General features: G+C 33.6%; 5 protein-coding genes across 28 annotated transcripts; 3 read left to right on the top strand and 2 right to left on the bottom strand.

Moving 5' to 3' along the window:
* Nucleotides 1-91: 91 nt before the first annotated feature.
* LOC121115296 (activator of 90 kDa heat shock protein ATPase homolog 1) lies at nt 92-1,409 on the bottom strand. The gene is given in 2 exon segments (XM_040709512.2): nt 92-601; nt 604-1,409. Coding segments are annotated over 2 exon segments (1,059 nt in total). The 5' UTR covers nt 1,292-1,409; the 3' UTR covers nt 92-230.
* A 4,348-nt stretch (nt 1,410-5,757) lies between these two features.
* LOC121115298 (uncharacterized) lies at nt 5,758-9,759 on the top strand. 19 transcript variants are annotated; one of them, XR_011779466.1, is made up of 4 exons: nt 5,773-6,683; nt 6,754-7,085; nt 7,763-7,979; nt 9,438-9,759. XR_011779466.1 is itself a non-coding variant. In XM_040709513.2 (2 exons), exons 1-2 carry the CDS (start codon nt 6,026-6,028, stop codon nt 7,005-7,007), a joined length of 912 nt encoding a protein of 303 aa, XP_040565447.1. In that variant the 5' UTR covers nt 5,758-6,025; the 3' UTR covers nt 7,008-9,759. The 19 variants fall into 19 exon arrangements, 1 of the variants encoding a protein (XP_040565447.1); XR_011779463.1 differs by having other exon boundaries at nt 7,763-7,965; XR_011779462.1 differs by having other exon boundaries at nt 7,802-7,979.
* A 2,618-nt stretch (nt 9,760-12,377) lies between these two features.
* VhaAC39-1 (V-type proton ATPase subunit VhaAC39-1) lies at nt 12,378-14,580 on the bottom strand. Its single transcript, XM_040709520.2, has 5 exons — nt 13,864-14,580; nt 13,644-13,801; nt 13,387-13,563; nt 13,233-13,310; nt 12,378-12,794 (listed from the first exon to the last, which is right to left on the bottom strand). Exons 1-5 carry the CDS (start codon nt 14,333-14,335, stop codon nt 12,633-12,635), a joined length of 1,047 nt encoding a protein of 348 aa, XP_040565454.1. The 5' UTR covers nt 14,336-14,580; the 3' UTR covers nt 12,378-12,632.
* Nucleotides 14,581-15,099: 519 nt separating this feature from the next.
* Nucleotides 15,100-17,408, top strand: Mps1 (Monopolar spindle 1). Its single transcript, XM_040709519.2, has 3 exons — nt 15,100-15,352; nt 15,417-15,515; nt 15,644-17,408. The coding sequence occupies exons 1-3, from the start codon at nt 15,236-15,238 to the stop codon at nt 16,823-16,825; spliced, it is 1,398 nt and encodes a 465-aa protein (XP_040565453.1). The 5' UTR covers nt 15,100-15,235; the 3' UTR covers nt 16,826-17,408.
* Nucleotides 17,409-19,413: 2,005 nt separating this feature from the next.
* Nucleotides 19,414-21,943, top strand: LOC121115299 (putative sodium-coupled neutral amino acid transporter 10). 6 transcript variants are annotated; one of them, XM_071887462.1, is made up of 8 exons: nt 19,414-19,953; nt 20,064-20,355; nt 20,424-20,652; nt 20,726-20,874; nt 20,926-21,062; nt 21,118-21,502; nt 21,554-21,666; nt 21,722-21,848. In XM_071887462.1, exons 1-8 carry the CDS (start codon nt 19,873-19,875, stop codon nt 21,746-21,748), a joined length of 1,413 nt encoding a protein of 470 aa, XP_071743563.1. In that variant the 5' UTR covers nt 19,414-19,872; the 3' UTR covers nt 21,749-21,848. The 6 variants fall into 6 exon arrangements, with proteins under 6 accessions (XP_071743563.1, XP_071743565.1, XP_040565450.1 ...); XM_071887464.1 differs by having other exon boundaries at nt 21,725-21,848; XM_040709516.2 differs by having other exon boundaries at nt 21,554-21,941.
* The last annotated feature ends 2,040 nt before the right edge of the window (nt 21,944-23,983 follow it).

Here is a 23,983-nt window from a genome sequence, read left to right on the forward strand (position 1 = left end):
TGATGTGAATACGAAAAAAAAGATATTTAAAAAATTAAGGATCATATAGTCATGTAATTTTTGGATAATAATAATTAAGAACAACAGAGAATAAATACTATGGTATCAATATCTTTCAAGGAAAGTAGACAATTTATTAAAGCGAGCTGAAGTGAATCAACTCCCCACTACGGAACATACAGTGTATATTAAAATTACATGGAGTGTTATGTGTTATGAGATCTCCTTTTTTAAAATTTGACCTGCCCATAACCAAAACACCTTTTAATGGGGATCCAATAATAGCTCATCCATCCTTGTTGAGTGCTTTCGATTTCTTTTTCAGGAATACCCGTTTGTGAGAGAGTCAGCTTAGTTTCGTCTTTTGCCTGTGCAATAGTAATTTCAACTCTGGAATAATGTCCCTCAGGCCAACTGTTTATCCTCCACTTTTTAACAATCTTTAGGTAAGGTTTTAGCTCTACAAACTCTCCCAAAATATTTCCATTAAGGAAACTGAATTGAACTCCAGGAGCGGCAACCTCATCCATCTTAATCTCTGATCCAAAAAAAGCTTGGTAATAACTCTTTTGAGTTAAGACATTGTAGAGTTCTTCCCCGAGCAGTTGAAGGTCTCTGTCTGTTGAATATCTTTGAGGTGGAGCTTCACCCCAGAGCTGCCGTTATTAGAGACATGTTCTTTGGCAACTTTGGAGGGAGTGGTAGCGGAATAATTGTTAAATTGGGCCTTGCTGATGGTTGTGGTGCTCTTGATGGAGGTGTTGTTGATATTAGAGGCTGGGAGGATGAGGCCTTTGGAGAATTCGTTCCTTAGAGCGGTCACATATTCCTGGAGCTGTTCTCGGAGCAGACTCGCTCCTTTCCCCTTGAAAATCATTTGCTTTAGAGCACAAGCCTCAGAGCTCTTGTCCTCGGCAGTGACTTCGATGTCCACGTCCCTCATGTCCGTGTGCTCCTCACTCATATTGGGAATGGAGATACTTCCCGTCAAGGCCTCAGTCTTGTTATTCACTTTCCCACTCCATTTCAGCTCAATGACCCACTCGTAGAAGAAGATGAGCTTCGACTTTCGGTTATTGACTCGCGCCTCTCCCTCACACTTTTCTATCTCTGTGATCTCCACCTTTCCGATGGAGGGATCATCCAAAACCAGGCCCTTGAAGAGAGACTCAAACTTCATTTTAGACCAAGAGTCTGCATTCTTCTCCGTCCAATGCCAATTGTTGACATTGGTTGCATCTGGACGCTCCTCCACAATCCAACGAGGATCTCCTTCACCCCATTTGGCCATTTTGGGACACCAACAATAGTTATGTTAGTCTATTAGTGATTCCAACGATCCCACACTTTTAACTCAATTTTCATTCTTTTCTAGAAATTTCCCGAAATCAAAGGCACTAGGTTCCGGCAAAACACTCACTCACGCTCGCACACACTCATGACGTCACTTCATATACGGCTAGCTTCACTGTCTTCTAATTTATATTAACTTTCTATGGACCCTCCTTCGATCAGCTCTCTCTCTCTCTCTAACCTCTTGCTCCTCTCTAAGGAATGTAGTGTTGAGTCGAGCTGTTAAAGATCAATTTAAGTCGATAAATTAGAAAAAAAAAACACGTTCACTGCGAATTTTATATACAAGGTTGTGCCCTTAGCGGTCTTGCAGTTCCGGTTCTTGAGCCGCTAGAACCGACAAAGTCGAACCAAGACCACTATATTATATTGCTTATTGGTCTCGGTTCTTGTGCTTCTATTTATATATATATTATATAAAGAAAATACAATATATATTATAAAAAATGAATTAGCTTAAATCAAAAAGTCAATTTTCTGAGTTTTCTTTTGTGCAATTGCAGCCTTTTCCAATGATTTTTTTACGGCGCCAGGCTGATAAAGTTTTATCTGAGTTCCAAATAGTTAAGGTCTTGTTATGAATCTGTAAAAGTGGTTTTAGGCAACAGACGGTGTTTAAAAGATGGAAAGGGTGGGGTAGATTATGAAGGCCCCCTTTTACGAAACATTTGTTCTATGTTTCTGCAGAATGGAAGCAATCCTCAATTCTTCATCTTCCTGCACCCCTCCCCTCACGGTCCCCACTTTGAAAACCATTGTCTTAAGCAAACTTAATTTACGGCGCCCCTTTGAAGCTGTGGGCCTGTTTTTATCTAATATCATTTCCTGGGCCCGAATGTTCTAGCAACACACCTTGTTTTAAGTGCCTGTTACCAAACTGAGCCTGCATTAAAAAGAAACGAAACCGAATACCCGAACAGAGACCGATAAAGCTGAACCAAAACGGTTGAAATGAAAGATCTGGGACCGATATAACCGCTGAACCTGAACCGGGCACAACTTTTTTATATGTAATTCGGAGACCATATAAATTTTTATTCTTTAGTGCATTAAGTATAAAATACAGCTTTGTATTTGATCACAAAACTAAGGGATATACTGACAAAGGGTATTTTAATTGTTGTAGTACTTGTTTAACTAAGTAATTCTATAAATTAGATTCAGTGTGAATTAAACCATTTACTCGACTTTGAAACATTTGATCTATAAATAAAGAAAATATGAATTCACTAGCGGTTGTCCCAGGGACTGACTGGAGTTATTGAACAGACAAACTTTGCTTTGATAATATAGAGATAACTCTCACAGCAGTATTTCGTTTTACTATCTGTTTTTCATGAGCACACTCATACGTAGTTACTCAAAACGTAGATGTTCTCTCCTCAAGAATAAAAGAGGAATTACAATAGCATGATAATTTTTTTTTAATATAACGCGATGAGCTAGTAAGTACTTTAGTATGTAGAGAACTCCCTGCATGAGCAATAGCTACACACGCTCATTGGCAGTGATGAAAATCCGGTGTATTTTTTTGGTCCGTTTTTTGTTTTTGTTTGTTTTTTTTGAATTGGTAATCTGAAGAATTGATTTTCTTTTCCTTAGCAGTTGTCATTATTATTTAATTCCTCAGTAGTGAACATCTTTTTTAACCAAACCCTGATTGAACAATCGTGTGTGCTCATAAAAGACGGAGAGTAACCCTGAGAAATGTTTTTGGCCAATTGTCCTGGAACCGTTCCAAAGTTATGGTCGATTATGCATTTAATAGGTTTTGGTTTTTTAACTTTTATATGGAATATTATCTCTGTCAACAGATATGTCGTCTATCAAAGTTGCCAACATATACTTTTCTTTTTTATTTACAGTCACGAGGATTTAGACCATTTTCATATCCGACCCTAGATATACAGATGATATATAAAAAGGAAAGCAAAGGGCTTCATTTACACTTTAGCTCGCAGGATTACCACACTCTAGTCTAACATAATGTTGTATTGGTCTTAAAAAAACTTAAACACTGTATTCCTATAAGTCCAGTCGTAATAAAACCAAGATACTTAGAGACATATCTTGAATAAGACAAGTATCATTCATTATTTTCTTCCTATTAATTTTCTTCAATTCTAGCTAGAAATGAAGAAAATAAAAAGATAGCTAGGACCGTAGTACTGAAAGGCCGATGTATCCGTTCTTAGGGGTCCTATTTAATGCTAAGAAAGATCGGACCGATAAAAAAAAGAAAAAAAGGAGGAGGGGGGGAGACTTATTAGGAAATCAGTCCTAGGACCGATCCAACACCAGTCTCATAATATATGTTTACACAATCCCTTTTTTTTAAAATAAAAGATAAAGTTTTATCTTCCTTTATATTTTCTCAATTTGCTAGAATTTACTAGGAGATACGGGATAACTGCTTTCTTCCTTAGAGCCTTTTTGTACATGCTTATTCTTTAATATTACTATTATTAAAATAAAAATCAGGTTCATATTTTAGGACAGTCATATAAATTCATATTTATTTATTGTATTACGAATTTTCAAAACAATTTACATCAAAGATAAACAATAATGCACACTTCAGACGGATAATTTAACACCACAACTACTGATTAAATAATGAAAAAAAATTAGAGCTTTCGATAAATTGTTTTTCCTTTTCTAATTTTTAGAGGTAGTTTTTTCCACTACAAACTACTCACCTCTACATATATGTATATAATAAACTTATTTATATAAGTAATTATGTCCCATTGTTGATAATTTTTGGGACTTAGTTCGCCCCCTCGCAAAATGATGAAAGCTAGCAAGGACACTGGTCCTATTAGCAGTAAATCAAAACTTTAATGTTTTCTAAAGTGGTACAACCTATAAAAGGTTTGAGAGTCACTGCTCTATACGAAATGAAAACCAATTTTTTGTTCAATGAAGGTTATTTTTTGTCTCATTAATGTGGGCTGGTTAAAAAATTTAAATACTACTCTGTAGTTATTTAATATTCCAAATTTTAATAAGGAATGAATTATAATTATATAGCATTTTGAAGTTAAAATATTAGGACTTGAATGAGTCACTATTATTTGTTGATCAAAGGAGATCACATTTAAACCAAACCGACTCGGGTTTTTTTGAAAATTTAGAAATCACTTCACGAGTCAAGTCGATAATTTATCGATTTGACATAAGACTAATATAATGAATGGACTAATCCACCCAGTTATGCACCTATACTTACATAATTCAATGACAACCATAGAGAATAAAATAAAAAAAGGCTCGGAAGGGAGTTGGTAGCTTTGTACGGATGGAATGTTGAATTTCATCTCTTTCTCCCTCTCTTTCTGGTTTCCTCTCTCTTTATGGCAGTACATGGTACTTGGACGGAACACTGAAATAAATATGGAACGCGCTCTTTTTTTGTGCTTGACGGAAGGGCAAAATAGTTTTCGCATATTTATAAAGTAAAATGAAACTTTAACAGCTCATATCTTACCCATTACAAACAATAATATTTTTTTATATAGAAAGCTCAAGCATTAAACAATTATCATTTCATTGAGATGAATATATATTTTTTACAATTCATATTTAACCGAATTTTTATAATGATTAATGAAAGACATCTAGTATATTCTATTACACAATATGTATCCGAGCCTTTTCCTGGAAATTAGTAAGAGCAAATCAATTTTCTCTCTAACTAACATGATTTCAGAAAGTCGTCATATAATAATAACCACCTACTCAAAACTTTGTTAATTAAATTCCATCAAAATTATTCAATATTTAAGTTATACAGGGGTGTCAGATTATATATATGTATTTTTTCCATAGCTTTTCACAAAAAATTAAATTTTTAACCTACAAAATTAGAAAAATTAAATTTAAAAAACAAATTCTAGTAAAAAGCAAAAATTCCTTAATTTGAGGGTATCTATCCCACACCCTGCGGACGCCCCTGCTATATACTTTATTTTCGTTTTTGAAGACTATAGCCTATTTTATTCACATAAAAAGAGGATAGGGGTTTCAAAAGACTCTTCAACTCTAAATTTTTGTTTTTCCAAAAGTTTGATTGACTTGTGAATTAGTTCCATTTTATCTACAGCGTTCAAATGTATATTGTAGGTAATTATAAAAATTGGGTAATATTAAAAATATATTATGATAATTGTTTAATGCTTAAACTTTCTATTAAAAAAATGATTATCTTTTGAAATGAGTAAGATATGAGCTGTCAAATAGGTATTACATATACTTCAATTATTTTGCACTCCGGTCAAAATAAGCGCACGCCAAAAAAAGATATCGCTCCGCCATATTCACTCCATTTTGAGCGTTCCCTGGTACTAAGGGACATGCCTGCTTTTTTTCTCCTCTTCTTCTCTTTTTGGTCTTTTCTTTTCTTCTCTTTCCTATAATATCTTCTGGTGAGTGACTCAGTTGAGTCTTCTCAGTACTCAGTAGTGGTAACTGGTAATAGAGCGTATTGAAGTGTGGAGTGGGCAGCCACTTGAAGTTCTCTTTCTCTTTTCTGCTGAGCTGTGTCACTCATTGGATCTTTTATTCCGTATTTTGTAATTCAATTCTTTTGGAAATAGCCCCTGCTATTGTCAATTGGTTCCATTCCTTATTATCAAGTCAACCCTGGGACATCCTCCTTTGCTCCTTCATCATGGCCTCAAGTTCCGTGAGCCAAGATGACATTGACACGGATTTCGAGAAGAACTCCCGTCGCTCCCGTATTCGAACGGCGCGTGCAGCCCGGCAAATCAACTCCTCTTCCTCTTCGTGCCGCGCAGAGCTCCTCATGGGCGAACTAGCGGATTTGGACCATAACGATGCAGAGGAGGCGCCCTGCTCTGCACTGAATGCGATCCATAGCACAACCTGTAACAACCACTCCTCTGCAGGCGTGGGGAAGATGATTCCGGAAGAGGATTCGTCGCGGCGTATGCGCGGAGGCGTCAAAAAAGGGAAGCAGCATCGGGAGAGGAGGAAACTACGAGAAAAGAGGAGGTCCACGGGCGTTGTTCATCTCGCATCCACAGAGTCTACAGGAGGATCCACGACTCCAGACGATGCAGAGAGTTCGGACAACGAAACCAAAAGAAACACACTCCTGAATGAATCCGATAATGTACTCCTTCCCACTGTGCGACAGGCACAACAACAACTCCCCTCGGATCTGGAAGCGGATGACGAAAATGACACGGAGCAATCCTATCACAATAATAGCAACAACCACAGCAGTAACAATCTGAATAGAGCACAACCTCCCTCCCATTCTTCTTCCTCCTCCCTTCTTCCACTCTCTTCCCCTACTCCGACACGTAAGACCACCATTTCAATAGCAGATTTTACTCATTCGCATTCATCTTTTTCTTCTTATATATCCCCTAGCCGCCGACGAACCCAAAGTTGAAAAAGTGGTGGAGGAGAATAAACGTCTTCTCTCCATGATGGACGAAAAAGATAAACTCATTCATCATTTAGAATTCAAAATTGAACAGCTCATGAAGGATACACTAAGCATCAATGAAGAACAGTCTCGGCTTCAAAAAGAAAATAAATCCCTTCTTCGTGCACTTAATAATTACTCAACAACCACCGCTTCAGAAACAGGAGCGACGGAGAACAAGGAACATAAACCCTAATACTATATAATATACATTCCATATATATATTACGTTACTTCACTCTTGAAGTATTTAATTCATTATTAAGTATATACAGTGAGGCAAAAAAAGTCATCGTAACTCTCAAAGAAAATCATTTCTTTTTTATATACAAATAGGGGTTACTTCAAAGTAACTCCATGAAAAATTTGACTTAATCAGCATTAATATATTAGAAATCATAATTACTATTTAGAGGAGTGATTCCCAGTTGGGGATTTTTGGATACATCGTCTAAGAATCGGCGTATCTATAATGAATTTTATTTTGTTTAAAAAGTTGTCAAAAATTCCCCCAAAAAACTGCGAAAAACAAAAATCATAGACCTAAATATTCGGACAAAATTAGCTACCCCCAAAAAGACCCATAAGGTCTCCGTGGTGATGAAAAGGAGATGGGAAGTATTTGACTTAGAGTTGAATAAATGAGCAAGATATATTGTCTAAATGCGTGACCTAATGCGACCTTTATGTCGACCCTCCTCAAAATACTTTGCCATTACAACTATTTTTCATTTATTGAATTTAATTTAATTTGGAAAATATAGCATACTTATTGCGAATGAGTTGATTTATCCTCCTATTCTAAATATTTAAAAAACTATTTTACATATTTAAAAAAATATATATTATTCTAATGCTGATTTGGTCCAATTTCCATGATAAATGGAATCATGTTTTTGAAATAACTCCTAATTTATAATGATTAAGAAAAAAGCTCGTATTTCTCTCTAGCTAGCTACGGTGATTTTTTCCCCTTCATTTCTTTTTAAGTCATAAAATATTAAAGACAAAAAAAAGTATTATTCGTATTTTTCCTTTAACATGATGGAAGCGAATATATTTTTTTAAATTATCTTTAATATGGAGTAAATTATCTACATAAAAGTATTCTCAATCCAGTTATTGGCATTTAATTACAGTGTATTATAATTTAAGTACTGTATTCATTGTAAGAGTGAGGGACATCGCTATGATTTTTGTTTTGACAAAGGGTGTTGAAATTGTTTTATTTTAGAAAATACATTTTTGACATAAAATTTTCGGGTCAAAATATCTCGAAAATTTAAAACTTTTGCACTGTTTTTTTTTTTTTTTTTGAAAAAACTTATGTAATTTCATACCCCATATTCTCTATTGATGAGGGAGAAAGAGAAATACAATTGCATGGTTACCTGGGAAGTTTCGCCCTCGTATATATACATATATATTATGGCAAAAATGTATCTGCCCTTATTTTTTCACCTTTAAAATGAATCTTCAATGAGTGCGAATTTGGATGAAACCACTTATGGAAGAATATGGGATATTGGCGAAAATAAAATGCTCAAGTTCCTACTGGACGGAGTTTATATATAATTCCTCTCGAATATACATTGTTAGCCAATGGAGATAACTTCTTGTTATTCGACAGTGGTGAGCAATTCGATGTGGATTGTTGATTATATTTTGGAGCAGAAAGTGGGATTCTCAACTTCTTTAATTACAATAATTAGGAATGCAACTTTCTAATGCTGCTCAAGCATATATTATCAGCTTTTTACAATAAGTGCCGCTATAGGACAAAAATTCGTTACTCCCAGTGTGAATATATATGAGGGCGAAACATCCTAGAACCTATTTGTATATCTAGGTTTCATCATGACATATTACTTCACATCTTAAAATTGATCAAGTATTATATATATATCTATCTATTAGTATTTTTTTAAAGAAAAGATGAAATGAATAGTGTTGTATCAGTCCTTATTTATTCACCCAAGTCCAGTCCAACCGGTCCTTAACTGTCTGTTTTGGAATTTTTCATAAAAATATCGATGATTTATTAAATTGAATTAAGACATGTATAAAGAACATTGCATATATCCTGCAAAAAGTATTTATTTTTCATTACGATCCGCAATACAAAACGCACATATTATATTTTTATTTTGTTAAAAAAATATATTTTATTAATTATATAACAGAGCAATTAAAAAAGAAGAAATTCCCTCAATGACGTCACAAAGGATTAATTTGACCTTGTTTAAGGACCAACAAGTGGGACTGGGCCGGACCCCTATCCTTTGTCCTAAATAAGGATAGACGCAACACTAGAAATGAGTTTTTGTTATTAAAAGACATTTAAGTGTCAAATTTTTACCGACCGAAATATTTGAAGGTTTTAAAATATTTCCCACTTTTTTTTTTTTTGTAAAAATAATACTCCATTTTTTCACCCGTCATTACATAAATAATCAAATTTCCAGACGGACATCCCGTTTATTCTGATCGAAATATCTTTGGAAAAAAGTCTATATATAATTATATTTGAATAATTTTTTTCCATTTACTCCCTGTCATTACATAAATAATGAATCAGATATAGCGACGGCCCTTGTAAGAGTCATTCTAATATTATTTTTTAAAGCATTGTTCTAGAAAAATAAGCCGCCTTTTGGATTTTAACGTTGCCATCAACATTCTTATATATTATATATTGATGTGTGTGTTTTTTTTTTTTTTTTTTGTTATTTCTACTCATCGCTTAATTATTTTTATTTCTTTTTGAAAATAATCAAATTTTATTTCGTCAATTGAGGTATTCCAAATCTGCTGATTTATTATTATAATTATAACCACAATTTATACATGTATAAAAAAAATATTAATATTCATTATGTTAAAATTATGTTTAAAGTTTATTGTAAAAGAATGCAAATATTATAAAAAAGTATAATTTATTGTATGTACGTCTGCTACAATTATGTTTCATTCGATTTTTTGCTTTTAATGGAAATACGATTAGAATTGTGGGTTATCTTTGCAAATAATACGATACATTTTCAGTGAGGTCATTAACTGCATCATAATTAAAGGAGATTCAGTCTTGCGGACTCCAAGTTAATATTTGTACAAAGTAGAATGTACAAATACACATTAAATTTGGAAGGAACTCCATCAAATGCCTTTAAGAATAAAGTTAGACTCTGTATACATTGATTATTTTCAAAAATGAGTGTTTAGCGTCAAGTAGATTTCTATGTACTGAAAATCCTTAAAAATGGCTGGGTTTGTATGATAATTTGTTGTTGTTGATCGATTAGGGAAGAGAAAAGTAGGACACAGGTGGAAAAGAATCTTTAATTTTTGCCCTTTTAATTGGTAATCTACAGGGGCGTCCGAAGGATTATATTAAAAATCCAAAAATTTAAATGTTATGAAAAAAATTTCAAAAAGGTCCTTGTATTCTTGCATCTTGACATCTAATAGTTCACAAGTTTCCTTAGTATTAATGAAAAAAGAGGTACATTGTTATAAAAATTGGTTGTTAAGGCCCACAAAATGACATACATCAACAACAATGACGTTAAGTAAAAATGTTATTTACGCTAGGAAGCTACAAATGAGTAAAAAATATCTTATTTTTTTCATTGTAATAGTTGATTATCTACAATATGGAAATAAGATGGTACAACAAATTTTTAATATATTTTAGGGTCATATATATGATATAACTAGGGATAAAAATTAGGGGGGTTAGAGGCCTCTCCAAATAAAGAATTTATACTTTTTACTAAATATTTAATTTAATTTTTCAAATTTTTTTAAAAAACAATTTGATTTTCTGTGAATAGCTACGGATTTTTGAATTTTTTTCCTAAATATTTGAAATTTTTTCTAAAAATTCCTGCTGATTCCCCTGCAAATTTTAAAGACAGTAAGGGTTAAGCCCATTTATCCGTTGGCCCCATTTGTTCATCCAATAGTTCAGTAGTTTTCTTTGTATTAATGAAACAAAGCCGTTCATTATTATAAAACTTGGTTGTTAAGAACCTCAAGATGTCCGATGATTACTCTTGGAAGCTCCATTTATTTGGAGAACATTGCGTAAATTTTGTAGCCTGTATATAAATATATCCATGACCATATTACGCTTTTACTGATGTCAAAAATTGCATTAAAGGCGACGTCGTCTTCGGGGTTCATAGTTAATAAATATTTTACATTACATAAAATAGCCAAATTTCTAATAAATCTTGTTTAAACTTCATCAAATGGCTTTAAAATTAAAAAACAACAACAAAAAAAAAACACATTTATTTAATACTATTTGATGTCAATGATAAACAGGGATATTTGAATTCACTCCAATTAATAGTTGGTAAAAATCCCTAAAAAACGGTTAGATTTGTACAATTGATTTTGCTTAAGATCTCAGTAACAATAAAGGTAGTTGTTTTTTTTTGAGAAAAATAACTTATCCATGCGAATGTCATAGATATTTTATTGACTACACTATATAAATCACAATATTTACGTAAAAAGTTGTATGAACATATTTAGCGTCTGATATTGAAATAAACTAGATGTTAGAAAAGTGGTTCTCAAACTATGGGACCAACAGGATTTCCAGGTGCGCTCCGCAACATTCGTCAAATATATATCTAAAAAATATCTTATTTCGTATACAGCAAGTATCTCTGTCGTGTTGTAAGTAGTGATTGGACGATTAAAAAAAAAAAAAAATCCGATTCCGATGCAATTCTAAAAAAATCCCCGATGCCGATTCTTTGACATTTAAAAAATACCATTTTCCTATCAAGAGTGTCCACAGAAATATATTTTAGGGGGAAGCGGTTGGTTTTTGGTATTTCTTTGAAATAAAATCCAAAAAATTAAAATTTTTTTGAAAAATATTTGAAAAATTACTAATATTAAATTTTTGGAAAAAAAACTTCAAATATTAAATTTTTTAGAAAAAAATTTCAAAAATACATAGTTATTTATTACAGAAAATAAATTTTTTTATATAAAAAAATTGAAAAATTAAATTTTTTAATTAAAACATTTAATTTTCTAGTAAAAAAATCAATAACTTTTTTTCATAATTTGGAAAAGTAATAAATAGTTAAATACCAGTAATAAATTAGAATCGGAATCGCAAATTAAGCATTATTTTTCCTATGCCAATTCCATAAAAATACCCTATTCATATTCCGATCACTAGTTGTAAGTGCACTTATACTTCATAAAGTTTGAGAACCACTACGTTAGAGATATGTTTTTGTTATGCAATCAAGGTCTAGGATCCATTATGACATCCTAATACAATACGTTTGCCATTTTTCTACATATTAAGCAAAAAAGCTGTTCTGGTCTTACAAGACAAGGTTGTTTATGCCTCCAAGATGGCTGGCAGCAACAATCCTGTTCTATTCTGAGAACATGGCGTAATTTTCATGATCTCTATTATTATACAATCCGAATGAGTGAGATGCTGATTCTTTTTTTTTCTTTGGTAGTAAACATTCTAACTTTATTGAACGATTTCGTACGTATTAACTTAAAAAAATCAAAAAGATTACACTTTTATCGTAATACTAATTCATTATATATATTATTATATTTATTTAACAACTGGAATAAATCGTTTATATTTTTATAATTAAAAAAAAAAAAGCAAATCGAATCCATCACCACGTAGGTAAAGGTAGTTCTAAAAACGGTGTCCGAGTATGATCCATATGGAATAATACACGCAACCAATTTGAAAAGAGGAGGAATGATATACGATATTCGATAAATATAAAATAATAAATTAAAAGTAAATAACAACATAGATTTATAGAATTGGAATATAGTTGTCGATTTTGGCACGATGATGTTGTGATACACATTCGGCAATCCATACTATATTACGACGCTCCTGTTCTTTTAATTTAAGGAATGCATAGAATACTCCAAAGTGGAACTGTTGCATGAATGCATTGACATTTAGCTTCACCTATGAAAAATTGTATATAAAAAAATAAAATACTCTTCTAATAAGTGGCAGCCCATCAACACAAAAGCAAACATGATTTTTCTCAAAAATATGTAAGATGAGGAATTTTTGTATTCTTCAGATAGTTAATAACCTTATATTTATAAATTACTCATAATTGCACTTAAAAAGTCGCCCAGTGACAATGAAAGAAAAATAATTTGATAGATTGCATTTAAAGTTATATATTGGAGCCAAATTAAGTCTCACATATCCGGCTCTCTCATGGGTACTTCAAATTATCACATAAATTGGAAGATAAAGCCCATAATTAGCCGAAATATGGGGAGTTATATTTATAAAGTAAAGATATAAATCGGGATTTTTTTTATCATACTCTCATTTCGTGTTCAAAATTGTTGATGTGTTGACACAACATAATGATTAAGTTTTACATACTTCGTGCTCAAAAAATTTATCCTCTAATGTTTTATCTCCTGGATTTGTACCAGCCTCTTCAAAGCATGACTTGTAGTCCTATAATTATAGATAAAAATGAAGTGATTTATTATAAATGATAGTTATGATTGATTATGGAAAAGGTGTCAGTTACATTGTAAAATTCGGCCACAGATCGAACTTGCTCATAATCATCAGCTCTTGCTAAAGACTTTAGACCATCTGGAAATAATTTCCCGCATGTAGGGTATAGCTTTTCTCTGTCGTCTTTGGTCAATTCAGTGCCAAAAGAATTAATAGTTATGACAAATGCTCTCCTGTCCGCTTCAAACTACATGACCATTATATGAAAGAAGGTAAATGGGATCACTTTTTATTATTAATATATCTTCACTCCTTGAAATAACTCACAGCTAGAATTTCACACATGACTTCTGCTGTTTCTCCGCCCATATCCTTACAGAAGTTATAGAATGACTCCAAATAGGATTTGTAAAGTGTGTTTCTGATGATTTCAATGTTAACTTCATCCAGATCCTGCTCATAGATGCAGTTTTCAAAAAAGGGCGCTGAAAAGCAAGTGAGAAAGGGTCATTAAATATGTATATGTGTCCATGCTGCGACTCCGTACCCAAAGGCGTATCTACGAGAACAGCATTGTAAAGCTCGGCTGGAGTAGAAGCAACATGAATGGCCTCCATCTGCTCAAAGCTCCCAAGAGCATTGCATTTCCCAACTAGTTCTGAAATGGGGCGCTGGTGAAGAGTGCCCGTCATGAGGAGCATGATGTTATCGATCATGTAGCTGTAGGTCATGTAGTCCAAAAAGGTGGCTAAAGCACCCGTGGCATGATTGCGCAGGTGAGTAAACTCCGTCACGAGCTTTTCCTTCAGAGCATCATCAATGGTGGACACTTGGAGAGGACCAGGAACATTGGAGAGGAAGTTACCATAGTCCGTACTCTGAAGATGAAGTTTCAGATCCTCGAGTGTGTCGCATTGAACCAAGTTAATGTAATCATTTTGTTTCAAAATCCCATTCTTGAATCCACGACAAAGACCCTCCAAATATCCATTGTCAATGTTGAATAGATATCCTTTCATTTTGAGTGCTCAATATGTTTCGAAACAGCCTCTTTTTACATTCCACTTGAAGGAAATACTAGGATGAATGAGGCAATCACCAATCTCTCAACTCCTCTCTCATTTATTCTATGTTGCAGATACAAGAACCAACAAAATCCTCCCTCTTCACTTCTTTACTCTTTCTCAGCAGCTCTGAGCTCCCTCTTTGAGCTGTCGCACGCGCTCGCCTTCTATCCAACTGTCACGAGTTACCAGAAACGTCACTAAAAAGACATGCAGACCTCCCTAGTACATTCAAATAAATAGAATATTTATTACCCTCATTCATAATTCTTTGGGCAAGGGGGATTAGGAGGGTTTCTATAGCCCCTCCTAATATGAAGATTCAAGTCCAAAATTAGTAAAGAAACTCAGAATAAATATTAACGGAAACAAAAAAACATGTTGGGGCTTAAGACACTGATAACACCCCACTCATTCTCCCCTTGCTCAAATGGACTTTTAAGATCCTAAAATAAATGTTACCAAACAATGGCCCTCCATGCCCGTTTTTGCTTGTCTCAGTTTCTTCATCAATGGAGCTAAGCAGAGGATCTGCCATGATTTTGAGGCATTATATCCTTTAGAATCTTTAGATTATTTTATTTTATTGATACAGTTAAAAATATTAATTAAGAGTGAGAGTCCTAATTTTTAGTGTTCTAAAATATAATTTACGCATTCGTAATATTAAGGTTTCACTGTCTTTAGAGGAAAAAATGAAAGAAAGGTAAGGCAATTGGGGCTAGTATAGCCATGGAAAAGAAGGTAAAGGATGAGAAGAAAAAGAAGAGTCAGGGCTCCCTCTAGTGGACACATTCTTAACTATTTTTCAAATTTTTAAATTAAGTGGCAAAGCTTGGATCACGGAGCCGGAGGATGTACGCCACTCCTATCACCAAGGATGCGAGGCTATCTGATCAAACGTCTGAATTGTCGCTCACGTCTTCTTCTCGGATGAGGCCGAGTCGTTTGGGGAAATTGCGGAATCTTGGAGTAAGTGGCCTTGATTCATTCCTGGGGGGAATTTGACATTGTTTCTCTCTTGATTTCTCATTAGGCTCCCCAGAGGCATGCTCGCAACTGGAACGAGAACGGAACGGAGTCATCCACTGAGGCCCCTCTTCGCCGTATGGGATCCGCTCATTTATTCAGCGCTGTAGGAAATATTTACTAATTACTCATTCATCTTTTTTTTTTTTTTCATTTCTTGTGTTTCCCGAATTTGAATTTCTTTTATTTATTTTTGTACATTATTCCATTTCATTCTCTTATTCTCTTTACTAGAAAAACCTTTGCCAAATAAATGAAGATGACACAAACCAGGAGGATCCATCCAGATCCCCACACATTAGTGGGAGTAGCAAAAGTTGCACAACTACTTCTCAACCCATTTCTCAGCCTAAGTGTGAAATAATGACACAGGACGAAAATCACGAACATATCCCTCCATTCAGACACTCAAAAGAGAATAAAGTGAAGGAAAAAGAAAGTACGGATTCTATCTTTTTAGACATCAAGAGTCCTCATAAACTACTAACAGTAAATAATAAAATGTATAAACCCCTTAAAGTGCTGGGTAAAGGAGGATCAAGTCAAGTGTTGGAAGTCATTGACACACAGGGTTCCTTAAGAGCTGTAAAAGTTGTTGACATGTGTGGCAATGATGATGAAATTAAAAATAGTTTTTTAAATGAAATCAAAGTCCTTGAGAAGCTCCAATGCTACAATAGAGTGATTAAGATGTATGACTACCAATACTGCAAACAAGAAGCAAAACTCTACGTTGTAATGGAAAAGGGAGAAACGGATCTTGGCTCCATACTTAGGAATGAGCTGTCAGACACTAAAATAAAATTCTATTGGGAGGAAATGCTGAATGTTGTTAAGATCATTCACGAAGCAGGAATTATTCATAGTGATCTCAAACCCGCCAACTTTTTATTAGTTTCAGGAATGCTCAAAATAATCGATTTTGGTATCTCCACATCAATACAAAGTGATCATACAAGTGTAATTACGAATAGTCTTGGTGGAACATGTAATTTTATGTCCCCGGAGGCTATACAAGGGATTGATTCGGATGTAGGGAGTCCAAAAGTCAAAATTAGTTTCAAGAGTGATGTTTGGTCATTAGGTTGTATACTTTACTTGATGGCCTATGGTAAAACACCTTTCTATGATATTAAAGCTCAATATAAAAAATGCCAGGCCATAGTTGATCCGAATCATAAGATACCTTTTCCTGAACATTCTAAAGACGGTCGTCTAGTAGGCATCATTTCATCATGCTTAAATCGAGATCCACAACAAAGGCCAACTGTTGATGAATTACTTAGTCATGATTATCTCAAAATTGGGAGTTGCTTTATTCATCTTTCTGCCATCGAAGAAATGTGCTCACCAGATACTCGAAGAGGGATTTTAAGAGCGAAAAACAAAATATCTCAAAGTAACCTTAATATTTGATTAATCTCCCTGCATTTTAATTCTTCTTGGAACATTTTATGTTTATAAATATATACCCACATATATCTATACTTTAAAAAAAAAAAAAAAAAAAAAAAAAAAATTATAAGTTAATTATACATCCCAGACCATTAATTCTCAAGATCAATTCAAAAGTATCTATCTTATTTATTTATGGACTGTAAAATAATTATTTCATTGTAATTGAAGTAGTTGAGATATTCATGATTTCTTTTTGCTTCCGGAAGATTGAATCGGAGGATTTTTGTTTTTGACAAGGAGCCATTCAAGCTTGATAGCATCAATAGCACTTTCCTAAAAAGTGTTGCTTCGGGTTTAGCTTCTACATATTACGACAAATCAACTTTGTTCAAAGTTAACTTACCTGATGAGTAATGACGAAATCTATGTCACATTTGACAGGGTTCTTTAGAATTTTTGAATGATAATTATTATCAGAGCTAGACATGATTTTTTAACGTGATTTATGCAGTACTTGTATGGTTACCATGACAATAAGTCAACAACATGTACTAAGTACCTACTACTTGCAAATACATATGTATATCGCAACATTTTAATACTTCTTATTGATTAATTATTGTACTCTTGTAGTTATGACATTCTTCGTTATTATGAGAGATCTAGGTCATTTTAATGCCTCCTATGGATTAATCATGGATACATAGTACTAGTATGAAAGAACACCTCAATTAGTTCGTCACAATTGCAACGTTGTGGAAATTAGCTTGTAATAAAATATATTCTGGAAAAGTAGATTTTACGAGAATACATTTGAGTGACTATTATTCCTACGAAATGTATTTCCCTAATTCCGCTTTTGTGATCTGCAATCGAAGAAAAATCATTTCTTTCAGCATTATGTAAATTTTATAGTTATCTTGAGGTAGATAATTATGACTCGAGTCCATTTTTTGAAGACTTGCAACTCAACTTGATCACACAGAGACTCGATACATGACTCAAAAGTCGTTTCAATTTTTTTCACTGGATATACTCAAACTGGACTATATGAAAATATTCAGACTTGGACTTGTGAGCAAAGACATGAGACGCGACTTGAACTTGCAGTATAATGACTTTTCCCCCACCTCTGTAATGAACTAATTCATAATGTCGTTAATAAGTTGATATCTTACTTGTAAGCCCAAGGCTTTGTTTCTAAAAAATCATTCTCGAATATTGTTTTTTTTCTCAGAGGTTATCAAATGTGCATGATTTGCAAACCATATAAAAAGTTGAAATGAAGTCGACCGTCACATTGTTTTATTCTTCATTAGATAATAAGAACAAAATTGGGCTACGCATCATTTTTTCTTTATAAAAGGATCTTTCAGTTACTTAATTTATTCATGTTTATCATGAATTTACAAGGTTGTGGCCGGTTCAGGGGTTCTGTCGGTCCCGGTTCTTTCATTTCAACGGTTTCGATCTAGGATCAGCTTTATCGGTTTTGGTCTAGGATCAGCTTTATCTTTCTCAATTTTTTTATACAGACGCAGTTTGATAACAGGCACATAAAACAAAGGGAGTCGCTAGAAAATTCGGGCCCAGGAAATTATATTATATACAAAGAGGGCCACAGCTACCTTCTACGCAGAGTGCGTAGAGCACCAAGTTCCAGCATAGACCCCGAAAGGCAGGAAGATGGAGAATTGAGGAATGTTTACAGTCTCCACAAACATAGTATATATTGTTCGTATAAAGGGCATAGTAAAGTTTTGGACCCTTGCTTAAAAAAATATTATAGTTGTCATATTGTAGGCCCTCGACAAGCTTGGTAGCGAACATGGATCCATAATCTACCCCCCTCCCTCTTTTATTTACAGCATCTGGTACCTAAAATCACTTTTCGAGATCTTTATGGAGCCTTCAGCATTTTGGAACTCAGATACAACTGTATCAACATGAAGACGTAAAAAATCATTGGAAAACGCTGCCATTGCATAACAAAAACTCTGCAAATTGACTTATTGATTAAAGATAATTTATTTTTTATAACATATTTTGTATTTTCTATATAGGAACAAAAGCACAAGGACCGTGACCGATAAGCAATATAATGCAGTCTCAGCTCTAGTGGTTCAATAGCCGGAACCGCTAGACCGATAAGGACACAACCTTGTCCAGTTATTATTAGTTTGAGGCATTGAATAAATTAGAGACTTTTTATCAATCTAAAGGATTTTGTCAGATTTTAAATCTCTCTAGATTTATAAATATCATATGTATTTGAGTGAATGACAAATGAATACCTATTAATTAATCATTTAAGCATGGGTTATCCTGTGAATAATTCACAATTAATAATACGATATTAATTTACAGGGTGACAACTATAGAGAAAGAAAGAAAATTATTTCTTTATGGTGACAACCAATCGGGCCTTGACCTGGTAGTCACCTCTAAAAAAAAAGGAATTTACGTTAAAGTATCACTAAGATACAATTCAAACCGAATCAAAATCCCCTAATTATGACACAGTAATTGAGTAAAGGTGTAACATTTTGCTCCGGTCTTACCTAGTTGCTAGACAGTGGGAAAAACATATTATTCTAATTAAATACAATTACATAGGTATTATTATCGATAGTGTTGTGTCAGTCCTTATTTATTCAGTCAAGTCTTAGACCGGTCTTTAAGACTGTCGGTCCTTCGGACTGTCAGTACTACAACTGATTAAAAGAAAGAGAAAATAAAGTTAATTGAAGTCATCAAGGACCAAACTTTATAATTATTAGTTGTAGGACTCAACTGGACGGAACTTCAGTCTTAAATCTTCAATAAGGACGAACACAACCCTAATTGTCAATAGCGACCGATACAGTTGACTACACACGTTCACGGTACAAGACACAAAAATGTTGGTATCTTTGAAGAGGAGAAGTGCGTCATAATTGATGAATGGACTAGAGTAGTGACGTCAAAAAAACCTGCAAAACATTGAAACTTGTCACACTTAATATATTTCTGATATTCTTTTCTATCAATTGATATTTTGAGGGACATCCCCGCTTCCCTTCAAAATGTCCTTTAATTATGTTATTACTATTGCTAATAGCATAATTGGTGTATCCATTCTTGCAATGCCCTTTTGCTTTAAAGAGGTCAGTAATTTTCATTTCTCAAATTCATTTATAAATTCGGATTCAACCTTAAGTAGATTTGTTATATCTTATATGCCTTTTTACGATCCATTTTCTATCTATGTTTTCAGTGTGGAATTCTACTGGCAAGTCTCCTACTGATCTCAGCTGGAATTATGGTCAAAATTGTTTGCCATTTAATGCTCAAATCAGCCTTAATTGCTCGAAGAAACAATTATGAGATATTAGCATTCCATACTTTCGGGTACAGCGGTAAAATCGCCGTTGAAATTTGCATGATTGGTTTTATGATGGGTACCTGTGTGGCATTCTTTGTCGTTATGGGAGATTTGGGTCCTCCTATAGCCTCTGTTATTACGGGGCTCCAAAATAATTCGAATTTAAGAGTTGGGGTATTAATCGGTGAGTAATTTCTTGAATGGTTCGATATTCAATTATTTAATCGATCGAATCTCTTATCCGACATATAGTTTTGGGTCTATGTGTGGCTCTGCCCCTTGCATTACTCCGTAATGTAGGTAGTTTATCAGGAATTTGTGTCGTGTCCGTTTCATTTTACGCTTCAGTGTTATGTCACATATTGTTTTCTGCATCTGGAAAACTTATGGATGCTTTAACCTCTGACAACCTTAATTATTGGAGACCTGCTGGAATTCTTCAATGCTTTCCCATCTTTATTATGGCACTTTCTTGTCAACCGTAGTTATAATATTAGCTAATTAATTCCGTATAATATCTAATGACATTTTCTTTTTTATTCCTTTCTTTACAGACAAGTATTTGAAATTTACGACTCTCTTCCAGATCCGAATATTTATACAATGTACTCCATAATTAGTAGTGCTGTCAACCTTTGTACCATAGTTTATATTTGTTTTGGATTTTTTGGATATATAATGTTCTACACTCAAGAAATTGGAGGTTTGTGTAGCAATGAAACCTTTACAGTTATATTTATTTTAAATTATTTAGGAAACATTCTTGTAGAATTTGATCCCTCAATTACCGTTGAATTAATCAAACTTGGATTTGTATTATCTATTGCTGTCAGCTTCCCTTTGGTCATATTTCCATGCCGAACAGCCCTTCATTCATTGCTTTACAAAAAGGTGAATGATGGAGTAAAAATTAATTAATATAATAATTTATCCAATTTCATTTTAGACCCATTCACTGACGTCGAGCGATTCGCCCAATGGATTCATTCCATATGATAGATTCAATAAAATAACATTTTTTATTGTAATTTGTACTCTATTTATCGGAATTCTCATTCCGGATATTGAATTGGTTCTAGGGCTCATAGGATCAACAATTGGTTCCGTCATAAACATAATCATTCCCGCCTTAATATTTTTAAAATTGACAACTATAGACAATACTGAGCGTATCAGTGCTAAATTCATCGCTGTCATTGGCGTCTCCTTAATGATATTTGGATCATACGGCAATTTGTTTATGGTTAAGAGTCCGGAGATATCACATGGTGAATTAAAAGTTGCTAAAAATTTGAATGCCATAGATCCTCAGAATAGTCCTACCTTAAAAGGTTAGAAATATTCCCCTTTTAAATAATAATTATATTGCTAATTATTCACAGATCTCTCAAATCTTGTTCCATCCATTGCTAATAATCTGGAAGTGGCTATTAAAAAGAATGCAAGTCTTGAGGAAACAGTGAAGCCTCTAATCCATAAAAATTTAACAGCTCAGGTAAAAAAGATTTCAAACAATGATAATACTAATAAAGATACAAAAATTGTTAAAGAAGAAGAACAAGAAGTTGAAGCTGTAGCACCTTCCGAATCCAAGGCCAAAGTTAATGTGAAGTCCACATTCAAATCTAAAGTTAATAAATCAATAAAAACTAAAGTTGTCATTCCGAAAAAAGAAAATTAGGCGTTTAAAATTATGATTATAGATTTTTTATTTTTATTGTGTGATAGTATATTTATGTATACAAAAATATAAATTGTAAAAAAAAAGAGAATCTTTTTATTTGATGCTTAAATCTCACGCAAATTGCGTGGAACTCCCGCATTTCCAATGAGGCATGAGCCTTGTTTACTTATATTAGTTTCTATGCAAAGCGACGGAGAGTAACGCCGTCTTGCGGCAAAATAAATCAACTCCTTGAATGATAGTATTATTATTTAATATAAAATATAGGTGCATGATACTCACATAGAAGGTGCTGAGAAAATTCTTCTCAGTATGCACAATTGTTTATTAATAAGATTCAGACTGTCACACTACTTTGCGAATAATTTAAACTTTTAGTTGGCTCATGCCCCCTAATCTCATGCCACATAATGCATATGTCACGCATCATCAATTAAAAAAAGTTAAAGATTGCTGATTTACCGTTAAAGAATCTGAACGCTTACTAATTCATTAGTTAATGAGGTTGACTAATTGAAATTAATTCATTTTTGGATATATTAAAGCATAAACAATTAGTTACAAAACAGAATAAACTGGAGTTCTCTAGCTTACGTACAAGTCGAGAAAATGATTCTCGAACGTGATCGAAGAATTTCCATTTGCGTACTCCAAGCAGTTTGGCGTCTCCAGAATCGTCGTCTATGCCGTCAACAAGTTCGAAACGTTGGACAGGGAGAAGTTCATGAGGGCCCATACAAGAGATCTCGGGGTTTCACACCAGGCTGTCCAGGTAGCTATAAAAAAGTGGGTGTAAAGTAGCTTTATGAGGGTGGAGAGGCCACTTTTGACACCAGAAATGAAAGAAATCTATCTGTTTTGTTGCAAGACTTTTTTAAGCTCCATTTTCGCCCCCTAACGCCCTGATGCCAACCCTTTGACTACACCTTTTGGTATATGTCGAGGGAAAGACTTGTAGTGTCGTCATCGAAACAATGAGGTCTGAAAGCCACTACCAGCCAGTATTAATTTTGTTGAAATTCTGAAGATTAAAATTCAAAGTTTTCAGATTTTAATGGACCACTCGATATAGTGTAAATTTTAAAGAATGTTAGCTGTCATAACGTTTCATCAGATAGCTGCAAGCAGCCGTTAGATAGGCTGGAATTACTCCAAATGTCAATCTTTAATTATTCTCCGAGTCCAACAAGGACAACTCAACTAAGGAACAATAAGTCATTGTTACTCCCCGTCTTTCATTAAAGCATTAAACCAAGTAGCGCATCGAAGGCTATCGTCATTATAAGCAAAAATTAATATATTGGTGAAAATTTACTTTTTTTGTCCGCTAGAGGTATTATTATTTCAAGTATTTTGGTGAATCATTTCCTGTTCTCTCGTGAATGAGTCAAGTACTGTACTGTTTTTAATTTTATTTACTTCATTATTCATATACTTTTTGATTGAATAATTATGGAAAGGGAAATATGATTCAAAATGATTTTCACATACATTAGTAGGTTTCTAATTAGGAAGATACTTAAGATTTGATATCCATTTTTCTTGCGACTTTTTTTGGATTTTGGGTAATGGAAACTTTAAAAAAGTGAACGTTTCCTTCAAGCTTTTGGAAATTTGAAAGACGAGAAAAAAAGATATACTTATCATTACTTATTCAAACTTATTAATACTTCGTACAATAAATAAGTGAGTGACGTGGTAGAAAAGCGACATCTTGCGAAAATATTATGACAAATATTGATCATACTATTTCTTCAGGCTAACAGTGCTGGATGCGTTACTTGGTTTAATGCTTTAGTTTTTCATGAGCACACCCATTAGTTAATACGTTATATTTAGATGTGATGTCTTCAATAATTAAACAATAATGATAACAGCTTTGGAAAAATAAAAGACCCTTTTCATATTGTCAACGAGAAAAAGCCGTTCCCGCTTTCTATGGCATATTTTATACACCTCTTGTAATGTAGTACAAAAATTTTGTGCACTGTTATTAACATATGTTTTAAAAAGACATTAATAGACCTCACTCCTGTTCAAAATGCTGATTAAAATAGTGTACAATTATCTACGTATCATCAATGATAATATGATACATTTGGAACAAGGACAACTAAAGAGATGTTCT

This window comes from Lepeophtheirus salmonis, chromosome 3 (genome assembly GCF_016086655.4).
Source record: "Lepeophtheirus salmonis chromosome 3, UVic_Lsal_1.4, whole genome shotgun sequence".
Lineage (NCBI taxonomy): Eukaryota > Metazoa > Arthropoda > Copepoda > Siphonostomatoida > Caligidae > Lepeophtheirus > Lepeophtheirus salmonis.